This window comes from Clarias gariepinus, chromosome 7, assembly GCF_024256425.1.
Source record: "Clarias gariepinus isolate MV-2021 ecotype Netherlands chromosome 7, CGAR_prim_01v2, whole genome shotgun sequence".
In the NCBI taxonomy this organism is placed as follows: domain Eukaryota; kingdom Metazoa; phylum Chordata; class Actinopteri; order Siluriformes; family Clariidae; genus Clarias; species Clarias gariepinus.
The window spans coordinates 27238364-27251112 of NC_071106.1; the positions used below are offsets into that span (position 1 = coordinate 27238364).

At 36.7% G+C, this 12749-nt stretch overlaps 1 protein-coding gene across 1 annotated transcript; it reads right to left on the minus strand.

Moving 5' to 3' along the window:
- Positions 1-11: 11 nt before the first annotated feature.
- Positions 12-6291, minus strand: LOC128528301 (homeodomain-interacting protein kinase 4-like). The gene is made up of 3 exons (XM_053501091.1): positions 5759-6291; positions 4365-4984; positions 12-450 (listed from the first exon to the last, which is right to left on the minus strand). Exons 1-2 carry the CDS (start codon positions 6289-6291, stop codon positions 4414-4416), a joined length of 1104 nt encoding a protein of 367 aa, XP_053357066.1. The 3' UTR covers positions 12-450; positions 4365-4413.
- Between the last annotated feature and the right edge of the window lie 6458 nt (positions 6292-12749).

Sequence of the window (12749 nt, forward strand, 5' to 3'; positions counted from 1 at the left end):
GTCATAGAGCTGCATTTGGGTGTATTCGCTGACGAGAGTTTAAGGTCATCATGCGTTTGATAAGCTCGACCATGTGGTGGCAGTCTGTGATCTCAGCGGCCTTAACCTCGCTGAAGAATGTTGCAATGTTGCATAGCTCGTCCAGAACTGATATATTTACGATGTTCAACTATGTTAGGATCATCTATTGAAGGTCTCAGTTTTCATGCAGGTGCACCGTGTTGGTTTCTGGTAAGTTGGAAGAACTGATTGGCTTTTGTAGCTGTGTTCAGCAGGTAGGAATGTGGAAGACCCTGAGTCTCACCGATGTAGCGCACTTGTTCAAACTCAGATTGGCCTGGATAAAGAGGCAATCCTATATAAAGCTCAGCCATTACACAGCCTAGGGACCACATGTCTATCTTTTCACAGAAGGGAAGTCCAAGGAGAATCTCTGGAGCTCTGTAAAATCTGGAAAAAAGAAGAAAAATATGCTGTGTATACTTAATTTAATTATCAAGGCCATCAATTAGATGTTCATTTTTAAAATTCCAACCTATCTTTAGATTATTTTCGTGATGGATATAAATATTGGTCCATAGAGCATTGTCATAAAGAGTTGTGTTCACTATATGTACAGTACAAGTAGGCTCCATAAAAATAGCCTGCTCTTGTGCTATTCACATCTTCCAGTAGCCATGTTACCCAAAAGCTTCACATTCATGAGTTGATTTTGCACTGTGTGATTAAACACATTGAAAGTGTTTTAAGGTCAATACAAATTGTGAATACAGTCTATTTTTTGTCATACTAAGTCCTTTCTTAGTAATTTACCACATCTGAGTCATCACACCGTTAAGCTTGTTTATAAAGCCTAGTTTCCAGGAATATACCGCAATAAATGGTCTATGATTCACTATTATACATTTACGCCACAATACTGTTGAAATCTCCGAAATCTATGACGGGTGAGGAACTTTACCTTTCTATAAAATCAGCTCTACTGGCTACTGCCGACATGGGTCACAAAACGCCTCAAAAAAGTGAACTATATGAGTCTTCTTACAGAAGTTGGACTGTAACCTGGTGATCAGCTTCAGCTCATTTCTTATCGTTTGCCTCCTAACAGCTTTACAGCTTAAGATTTTGACATGTTTTTATTTAAACCTTTTTTTTTCTGTTTTTCATTATAGTAATGCTTATACCAGTATTTCTCTTAGTGGACCACAAGAGAGAATTTACTATAAATAGATTTATAGTAAAAAGTTAAAAGTTTTAAACTAAATATTAAATATTGACATTAGATTAAAAATATTTTTGAAAAGTAATTAGACCCAATAAAACAAAGCCATGGGATTTAAACTCCATGTTATTTTTTTCATTTATCTGATGTTTTTTTAAACAAAAGCAAATCATACTGCATATATGTCATAATTAGCGAGGAATCATAATTCATGATAATGACAAAAGAAAAGCTGTTAATCATCAAAATTTTTATTGTCCAATCACACAGTCAGAATGCAGGATTTAACTGTTTGCAATTATTATTATAATTATTATTATTATTATTATTATTATAGATTCTTTTACACTGAGCTCAACTTTATCAGACAGATTGATGCCAGTGTATAAAAAGAAAATATCTTATAAAACCTAGTGCATCTTGATAAACAGTTGTAATAGTAGCATTACTGAAAGATATATTATTTAATATATCCCTTAAAAATCAAGCGGCACAGATCTGTGCTGGCAACACAGCATTGGCCATTGATGATTTTTAAAAATTTACAGGTATATGGCCAGCCGTGCCAGACGTCAAACTGACCATTTGGGTTTTCAGATGTGTCAGAAAAAAAAATTATTATTAACTTAATAACATAAATTTTTACCACAGCCAGAGTGACACACGTGATTATGTGAGTATCTGTGCTATTTCTTTGCCAGGGTAATAGGGGCGGTGACTGTCATACTGTGAAATTCACCATGTTGAATGCTACATGTTTCATCTTACTGTAGTTGGCCCATATTTTATCCGTGCTTCACTTCCTGAAATATCACCTTTTCTTATGTGCAATCCAAAACCTCTTAAACTCATTAAATCTAGTAGGAAACCATTAATCTTCTCTGCTATTTTTTTAATTCTCATTTATTTATTTGTTTGTTTGTCTGATGGTTTTCTCTGTCCATGGTTATTATTTATGTACATACCTGTATTCTTTAAGTTTGCTTAACCAGTAAGCCCTACTATTGAACATGCTGGCTGCATTCCTACATAACTCAAAAAGAAATTCTGTTTGCTTGTTTATTTGTTTAGGAAGGCCAGCCTAAAAATGCCATCATATACTATTGAAATGCCAGCCTATCCTGAATGGGTACCATCATTACAAAGGACACCACCAGAGAGCAGTAGGAATGCAGTTTTTAAATTTGCCCTTCCAGCACATTGCACACCTTTTCTGTATAAGCAGAACATCTGAGCATCTGAGCACCACAAGTGTAATGTTTACACACCTGAGCCCTTTGGTGTGCTGGACAGAAAGACATTGCACAGCATGCCACGTCAGCATGCCACATTTGTGGAGGCTTTGGTACCCATGTTGAGATTATTGATGTTTTGAAATAAATGTCGACAGAATACCAAATCTGAAAGCCAGAGCACATACACTTTTCCAAACTTAAACATAAGCACAGACTAAAGCATCTGATTGGTATTACACCACTGGGAGGTATCTCTCTTATTTTCAAAGGGTGGCGGGATATAGGCAGAGATATCATGTCACTGAGAATTACAATATGACCTTCTTGAAAAACTTGATGTTGACAGATTGGGATAATGATGGAATAAATGTGTCCATATATATATGTACTGTCCATAAAGAGTGCATTCTTGCTTTTTCTTTAAAAAAATACTTTATTTCTTTTCATGATTGAATCATTTTTACTTATTTACACTGATCATATTTAATATCAAATGTCTATGTTGCCTCAAGTTGTTGGTGTTTTGAAACAGTTCACTTTCCAGTAGAGATGAAGTTCTAAAGGTGTGTACGTCCGTTCTTCTTACTCTTCTTTAAGGGTTTTCAAATGATTTGTTTCCTAACACATTATACTGTATGTCTGAGATGAACTTAACGACAGTTGTTATTTACCATATGGAGAAAGTGTAGAGACAGCCAGACTCAAACTAGAGACCTTGGAACTATGAGAGAGCAAGGCTACTTGTTTTGACACTGCGCCACTTCATCACGTGTTTACAGTCAGGTCCATAAATATTTGGACATCGACAAATTTATTATTCTTTTAGTTGTCTATCACAGTAGATTGGAGTTGAAAGTAATGAACAAGCTCAAATTTTTACATTTATTATACGAGACATTCACACAGATGCACTATGCCCACATCCTGAAGGCTGTTCAAGCCATTCGTTATGTACATTTTTATATTTATCAGGTAAATTTACCTTCTTGTTTTCTATGCTTTCTTTTTCAAGAATATAACAAACTGTTGATTTGACCTGAACAAAATTTTTGCTGTGGTGCAGAAATATTCTCCGCCTTCCTCACCACAGGCAAATGAACGCCAGCCTCATTGGTATCTGTTTACTTGTGCCATAAAAGCACACACTATGAGATAGTGGGGCAGGCAATTGTCTAATTACATTTAGAATAAAATAGAATAGAATATTAAATTTTTTTACATGTACTTTACAGCACAGTGAAATTATTTTTGGCATATCCCAATTAGAAAACTGGGGTCAGAGCGCAGTGTCAGCCAGATTACAGCGCCCCTGGAGCAGACAAGGTTAGGGGCCTTACACCTTAAGGGTTTACACCATGGTTGTAAAATGTTCGTAAAATCATCTCGCAATGGAGACCAAGTGAAAGTTAGAGGTAGATGGGCTACAGCAGCAGAAAACCACATGTTCTACCCCAGTCAGCAAAAAGCAAGAAACTGAGGCTAAAGTGGGTTGAAGATTGGAACAATGCCAGTCGACTACCTTTAAAGCTAGGTAATCCGGTTATCCTGTTGGGTTATCATAAGAGCTGATATTTATAATACAGATTTTTTTTCTAGGTGTTAAAAATAGGTTTCCATACCCTGTCCTAGCAAAGACCAGAAAGTCTTTACTGTCTGACTCAAAGCAAGTGTCATGAGGAAATGTTACAAGTGTAGAAGATTTAATACAATTGGTTCTACTGTATAGTTTATGTGTGTAAACATAAAAAAACAAACAATGCAATATTCACATATAATACAAACAGATGGGTACTGGACAATCAAAACTCTACCCAAAATTTACCATAGTAATTTACACATAACATATAAAGTTTTAGTGATCAGTAAAAGATTGTGTGTTATATATGCGTTTTAAAGTGTATTATTACCTCTACTTCTGGAGTGCAGTTCTTTTGCCCTGGAAACTGTAGCTGTTGGCTAAATTAGAGCTTTCTGCAGCTCCTGGAATGACAGATCATAATAATCTTGAGTATCTGGGGAGTCGAGGTGTGTAAGTGTAATGAACGAGTGTCGTAGAGCTGCATTTGGGTGTATTCGCTGACGAGAGGTGAAAGCCAGCATTCGTTTGATAAGCTCGACCATGTGGTGGCAGTCTGTGATCTCAGCGGCCTCATTCTCAATACGGAACGTCTTGTTATCCTTTGGGATTTTCAAGTTGTATAACTGGTCCAGGGAACTGAAAACATATTTGCGATGCTCAATGATGTCTCCGTTAGAAGCACGCAGTGAAGGTCTCAGTTTCCATACAGGGGCACCGTGTTGGTTTCTGGTAAGTTGGAAGAACCGATTAGTTTTTGTAGCTGTGTTCAGCAGGTAGGAATGTGGCAGACCCTGAGTCTCACAGATGTAGCGCACTTGTTCAAACTCGGATTGGCCTGGATAAAGAGGCCACCCTAAATAAAGCTCAGCCATTACACAGCCTAGGGACCACATGTCTATCTTTTCACAGAAGGGAAGTCCAAGGAGAATCTCTGGAGCTCTGTAAAATCTGGAGAAAGAAAAGAAAAATGTGCTGTGTATACTTACTTTAATGATCAAGGCCATCAATTAGATGTTTATTTTTAAAATCCCATCCTTTCTTCAGATTATTTTAGTGATCAATACATGTATAAATATTGGCCTATAAAGCATTGTCATAAAGAGTTGTGTTTACTATACTGTATGAGTCTTCCAGTCATTCAATATTTTCTTTCTCTTTTATTTATAAAATGCTGACTTATATGTGACTCTATGTGGTGACATTAAAATTTGAGGTCAATACAAATTGTATATTTAGTCTATTTATAGTCATACTAAATCCTTTCTTAGTAATTTACCACATAGAAATGCTGAATTATGTATGTTTCTTCTTGTGTTCAGAAGCATCATGATCTTAACTTATCTGTACATGTTAGTTAACTAAAGCCTAGTTTTCAGGAACATACCTCAATAAATTGTTTATGATTCACTATTTAATTTACACCACACTGTTGAACTGATTATATTTCTATAAAATCATCTCTTACCTTAAAACACAGGTTAATGTAATGCATTAATTCTAATACACGATTGTTTCTATAGTAAAAATTTGCACATGGACATTTATGTTCATTGTATAAAATAAACCACTAACTGTTAAAAAAATAGCTAACACTTGGAACTATTTTAAAAAATGTGCAAAGAAAAACATGACACATTTTAAGTTTTAAGAAACTGGAACATTTCACTGGCCACATCAGTGCTAACACAGACAGACAGAAATTTTGCTCAGATTTTCACAAACCTGGTCTGCATGTAAGGTTCTCTGACAAAGCGCACTTCACTGAAAACACTAGATGAGCCAAAATCAATCAGTTTGACCCTGAAGGGAAAGCGCTGCTGATTGACAATCATGATGTTTTCAGGTTTAAGGTCGGCGTGAATGATGGCCAGTTCTCTGAGTTTTGCTAATGCTTTCAGTATCTGACAAGTAATAGTCCTGATGTGGCGCACAGGCAAAGACCTGAAACTGCTCTCCCTTTGCAGCTCACGCAGGTTTTTCTGCAACATCTCAAACACCAAGTAGTGCTGAGTTGGATCACAAAATCCCTCGAAAAAGTGAACTATATGACTCCTCTTGAAAGTGGACTGTAACCTGGTGATCAGATTCAGCTCATTTCTCATCAACTGGCTCCCAACGTCTTCATGACTCAAGATTTTGACAGCCACCAGCTCTCCATCACTGTGTCTCCAGCATTTTACCACTTTTCCAAACGTGCCCTTCCCCAGCACATCAAGCACCTGATAGGCTTCAGTTTGGGAGTAAATAACAGACATCCTCTGCATGCTGTGCTCCTTTGCACTTTATTTAAATAATGAACAGCTTTGTAAACAATCTAAAACTCGTATACTGTGATGTCACCACTCTAAACTCAAAACTATTCTTTAAGAGCATGTTGATCACTTATACCTTTTTTACTTTGATGCATCAATGCATTAGCAGTGGCTTTTTCAAAGAGGCAATTCAAATTATTTAACATTTACATTTGCTGATCTGACTGGTGCTTTTAAAACTAGAGGTTACTGACAGCTCTGTACATTTGCCCAATGATGATCTGGTAATCAAAGGAATTTATATTATTACCTCACCGTAAGTTGATGATGACACTGCCTCTTGTTACATTTGTTGAGGAATGCCTGCAGCACGCCTGTGACACGCAAACACACACAGACACAGGCCACAAACAACTGCAGCACACCAAATTGAATTTCTGTTAATCTTTCTACCTATATACAGTATATACAGTACACTATCTATATATATATAAAAGCACTCATATACCATTTGTTCCATTCTTTCTATATTTCTATATATAGAAATAATGGAAATATATTTTGTATATATATACAGTACACTCACTGGTATCTATCTGTATATCTAGCTAGAATGGAATTCAATTTAGTTTTATTTATATAGCACTTTTAACAATGGTCATTGTCTCAAAGCAGCTTCACAAAATTTTTTTTTATTGATTTGTTCCACTATTTCCTATGGGGGAAATTGACTTTGATCTACGAGTGCTTTGATATTCAAGCATGCTTCCAGAACTAATTATGATTCAAGGAACATTATTTGTACCACTGTGTATTTTTTTTTTGTCTGAGAGTGTACATAAGCTAGTAAATTCTGTTTGTTTATTTGTTTAGGGAAACCAGCCTTTGAAATGCTAAAGTGTCATCCTGACTGGGTACCATGATTGCACCTTAGACACACAGAAGCCAAAGCTACAAACCCTGAGATGTTTCACATAAGGACAAAGAGACAAAAAAAAAAAACTCTCACAGTGAACGACACTAAACTTGGACACCACCACTTGGACACCACCAGAGAGCAGCAGGAATGCCGTTTTTGTAGCCACAGGCATGATGCTGATGTAGTTATGCTTGTTAGAGGAGAACAGGAAACTGAAGGAAGAGCTCTCTAAACAGAAGATAGATGAGAATTTATTAAAAGATAACTATAAAGGTTAAGTACTACACTAGGCTTCCCTTTTATTCTGTTCTGATGGGAGTGCTCACTCAGGTTCCTTCCTGCCTACCTTCCTGATGTGCCTGAGGCTGAATCTGCCAGTCCACTACATTTTAAGATACCATAGGGGTAATGTTTACACATCTGAGCCATTTAGTGTGCCGGCCAAAACGACATTGCTTGCAAAACAGGATGCCACATCAGACGGGAGTCATTGAAATTAATATAGACAGAATACCAAATCTGAAAGCTATAGCAGATACATTTCGCCACCATAAACACAAGCCCAACCTAGTGTATTACACCACAGGGATATATCTCCATTATTTCCAAAGGGTGGAGGATATGGTCAATGATAAGCATGTGACTGAGAACTATTGCCTTCCTAAAAAAAAACTGTTGCCGCGAGACTTGGTGTTAAGAGATTGACAAGGATCCTGTCAGCTGGATGTAAAAGAGGAGGAGACTCGATAGATAGCTCACCTTTTTTATAAACTAAAAAAACACATGTATATATGTACATAAGAGGCAGTTAGGATATAACAGTTAGAATATAAGAGGCAAATTGATAGATAAATGTCACAAAATAATTGGACATTTCTTTGTAATTATTCATTTAAAAATCACAAAAATGTTAGCAATGTTAGCAATATTTGTTTAGAAAAAATTAAGATAATATACACCTAATTTAAATTATATCTAAAAATGTAAATGTTTAAAAATTCATTTAATACTAATAAAAAATAAATTTGAGCATTTATTATTAGTAAATACAGTATCTCAAAATATTAGAATATTTTCTAAGATTAATCAAAAAAGATTTACAATACAGAGAGAATCTAAGGGTTACTGTCAAGAGGAAGATGAGAAACAACTTACCCAATAATACAGATATCAAAGCAACCTCAATAATGCCTCAGCAGTGCCATGGGCTGATCAGCTCAAAGCCATGCCACGCCATTATGCTAAAGGAGCCCCAAAAAAAGTTTTGAGTGCATAAGTTAACACTAGAAGCGCCGCGCCAGTGTCACCTACATATAAAGCGGTTCGGCGGTCATTTGACCGCCTATTGTTTTAAATGGGAAGCTGTTGCTGACACACAATGATCGCTAGATGGCGCTTTCACCCAAAGCAAATAGTTTAGCTCAAAGATCAACTTGCACTTGGACAATGCACCATTCATTCCTGCGTTGTTAATCAGCGGTATTTTTTATTTCATTTTCAACTGAGAAAAAAACGGCAGAAGAAAAAAAAAACACGTCATGTTTTGCATTATAACCAAATGTTTTTGGCATTACTTTTTTTCGCCGTTTTTTCTCCTCCTTTGTCCATCTAGGGGCTTCGTACTACAGTATAACGAAAAGGAAAGCTCTAATTAATTTTATATCGTATGGAGAAAATTCATTAGTTTGTTCATTCTATTTGAAACTTCTGAACGTCTTGGGTTGTGCAGGAGCAGCGCTTTAGTTCTGAACTCGCTTCCGTAAAATTATCGCTAAAAAAATATAAAATTTTAATAAATCAGATCTACCACAGCAGATAATAAACTATGCTATGCCGTTACCGAAGCAAACTCCACGATTATGCCTCGTTTCGTTCAGTGTTGCTAGGCAACGGACCACGCGCCTAATCGGCGGGCACGTGGTTCACTTGGCCGCGGTGTGTTATAAACCTGCGGAATGTTTTACAGTTTATGCTCACATAATCATGTAAAAAGCGAGGGAAATGTGGAAGTGATGTGTGGCCACTCAATGAGAACTAAATTCGGAGATTTCGGTAACTACACTGGGTGTAACATCTGCAAACAGCTGAACAACTTCACTGTTCCGTTTACCTCTGAGAAAAAAAAGCTGTATTTTGTTTGTTTGTTTATTTAGAATGTTTATAAAAGTACAAGAAGTACGCGCGCGCACACACGTTCTGCCAATTTTTTTGAATTCCTATATTGTAAATGCATTTAAAATTAACCTTAGGAAAATTCTAATATAATATTGAACAAAAATAAAATGTGTTTGTGCGTTTATGGTATTATCCATTCAGGAATTACAGCCATTTTCATAAATAATGGAAAAAAAATGGATGACAAGCAGTTACATGGCCAGGTGTGGCCAGTTCCTTTAGTACTCCATGACTAAGCAAGTAGATAAAAGGCATGGAGGTGGTTCTGAGTGCTACATTTGCATTTGGTAGCTGTTCAATCAAACTCTCAACATGAGGTCCAAAGAGGTGCCCATGCAAGTGCAGGTGAGCACCATTAGGCTGAAAAAAAAAAGACTAAATAAATCCATCAGAGTGATAGCAAAAACATTGGGAGTGACTATTACAACAGTCTGGAACATTCTGAAAAGGAATTAATTATCTGGCGTGCTCTGCATTAGCAAAAGGCCTGAAAGGAAAAAGACAACTAAAGTTGATGACCTCAGAATTTTATCCAAGGTGAGGAATCACATCATAACATCAAGCCAAGGTCAAGTCAAGAGCTCTACAGTTAAGAGTCATACAACTGACATCACAATGTTTCCCACATGTCTGAAATATATGTGTGGGTGGTAGCCAGGGAAACAGGCTATCTTTCAGCACAAAAGTTTTGTACTACACATAGAAAACAACAAACACATATGACCTTTAACCCGATATTTTGATTTATTTGATATTTCTATTTATTTCACATTGCAGAGATTCAACCTATTGAATAGGGAAGAATAACAGGTTCTTGTCTATGAAGAACAAAACTACCTCAACACAGAAAACATTGGAGAAATAATCATGGACCCAGAAAGAAACTACACCCCCTGCTGTTTCTCATCATCAAAGAGACAGGTTTTGAGGCCTTCGTATGACATAAAACCTGAGCTGGACCACAAACACTGTCACCACAGTGAAAAGGGCCCAGAAATTGCTATACTTCATTAGGCTGCTACAAAGACTGGACTCACCCACTACTACGGTCTTATAGAGAGCATCCGCACAAGTGCCTAAATGGTCTGGTTTGGAAACTTTACCGAGCCCAATGGAATTATCAGACACCTTCAGACACATCACACACAAAGCACATTTCTCTAATAGTTTATTTTCAGCCACAGACAGTTGATATCTAGGAATCATGTTTAAAATATAACAAAGTACATTATAGTACTTGATAATGTTATAGTGTGTATAGTGATATAGCATAAATCCTTCTACTATATATTTCCTGTACTATAAGTTTCTTCTACTTTACTTATCTATCTTTATTACTCTCTCAGAGTGTTTCTGCACAAAAAAATTCCAATGCACTCATGCTGTTGGTATGTGTACAAATGGCAAATAAAATCGTTTGAATCTCTTGGATCTCTAAATCTATCAAGGAGACAGCTTTAAGAAGTAAATACAGATGCTTCACAGCATGAAGAAAACTACTGGCAACACTCAAAAACAGAAAGATTAGATGAGACTATGCCAGATTCTTTGTACTGATAAAAAATTGGAAAGCGTGCCACATCAACTGTTTACTATAAGGAGGGCAGTGTAATACTGTATATAAGTGTCTATGGCTGCCAGTGGAACCGTGCACTGGTGTTTACTGATGACCTGAGTGCTGATAAAAGTAGCAGGATTAATTCTGAAGTGTATAGGGCTCTGCACCCTGTCCAGAGTATACCCCGCCTCGACAGGCTCCAGGCGACCCTGAATACAGGATAAAGCGGTATAGATGATAAGTGAGTGAGAGGGCTCTGCTTAGATTCAGCCAAATGCTGCAAAACTTACAGGAGGACACTTCTTCATATTGCAGCTGGATAGAGAACCAAAACATGGCAAAAGCTAACCAAGGCAAAGAAAAAATAAGTTATACTCATTTGCTTTTCACTTTCTGAAGACAAGACTGAAGGCAGAAAAACCCACAAACAAGCAGCAGCTGAAGGCAGCTGCAGCAAAGGCCTGATGCCTTGAGATGCTAAGTTTTTTTTTTTTTTTTTTGCAAAATAGCTTAAGCTCAGCAATTTTAAAGTCTTATTTTCTAAATTGGATTTACGTCTGGACATTGACTGGGCCATTCTAACACATGAATATGCTTTAATTTAAGCCATTCCATTGTTGCTCTGGCTAGATGTTTAGGGTTGTTGTCCTGCTGGAACGTGAACCTTCACCCCAGTCTCAAGTCTTTTGCAAACTCTAGCAGGTTTTCTATGGCTCCCATTCCACTGAGCCGAAGTAGCTCTGACCTCTCCAGACAGCTCTACAGTGCATTTTGACATGAGCAATACGAGTAAAAAGGACGTGTTATCTACATAATAATCTTTCTATAGCTGACCGTTAAGGAATTTAACGATGTTCTACTGAGCCCTAAATAAATGATAATAAAATTATCAAACCACAGACATTTTAGAATAAAACATTTCTGTTGTGCGTCAGACTTTAACGTGTAATGTATATTTCAATCATCTTAAATCTTGACTGTTTTTCTTAAAATATCACTTTGTTAATTTTGTCATTACTTACCTCTATATTTAATATGAGGGGATGTGGTAAAAACCTATAAGGACCCCATAAATGGGCATAAAATCAATAATGACTTGATAACACAGCTTATGAGACAATACCAAGGCATTAATGAGGCGTTTATGTTGGGAGGGTGCAGCCGAATTTTTTTAACATGCTACAGTACAATTTTCCTTTCAACATTAATGACGCATAAATTGTGCATACAGTACAATGTCAGAATTCATACAGAGCCTAAAAAAGGCTGTAAGCAGCCGTTACCATCCTCTCCCGAGCTTTCCAGTGGTCAAAACAAATTTGCATTGGTCTAGATTTGGGCGCACATTCGGCTCAGTGGAATCCCTTTGACAGAGATCTTAATTGATTCCAATTGTTCTAAACCACTTTTGGCAAGCTTATGTTCTGTAGTTTAAATTAGGTTTCGAGAACCTTAACCTTGAAGCTTATTTTCACAGGTTTTGCGAATGGTCTTTTTGTCAGCACAGCCCTGTAGTGTGTAATGGCCAGGTTTGGTAATGAGGGTTTCAGCCAAATTTTGGCTGGTGAGACTCACCTACATGTTAAAATAACACCATACTGTTAAGGGTTATTTTTAAATATTTTTTAGTATGACATGTTTGTTGAATTGACATTCAATAAAGTTGAGTGTTTGTTAAATTCCTTCACTACACCTGGGTGTGGCTAAGTAATTTGAAAGAGTTTTGACGGTGATGGACTTTTACATCCCAGTGATCCTAACTCTATGAACACATTAGTTATTTAGTTTATACTTTTAACCTTTACATTC

Bases quoted from the DNA above. Each gene is read 5' to 3' on its own strand.
- LOC128528301 (XM_053501091.1), bottom strand. From the start codon at position 6,291: ATGTCTGTTATTTACTCCCAAACTGAAGCCTATCAGGTGCTTGATGTG. The intron at 4,985-5,758 runs GTTTGTGAAAAT...TTCTTTCTCCAG, and splicing joins GAACCTTACATGCAGACCAG to ATTTTACAGAGCTCCAGAGA.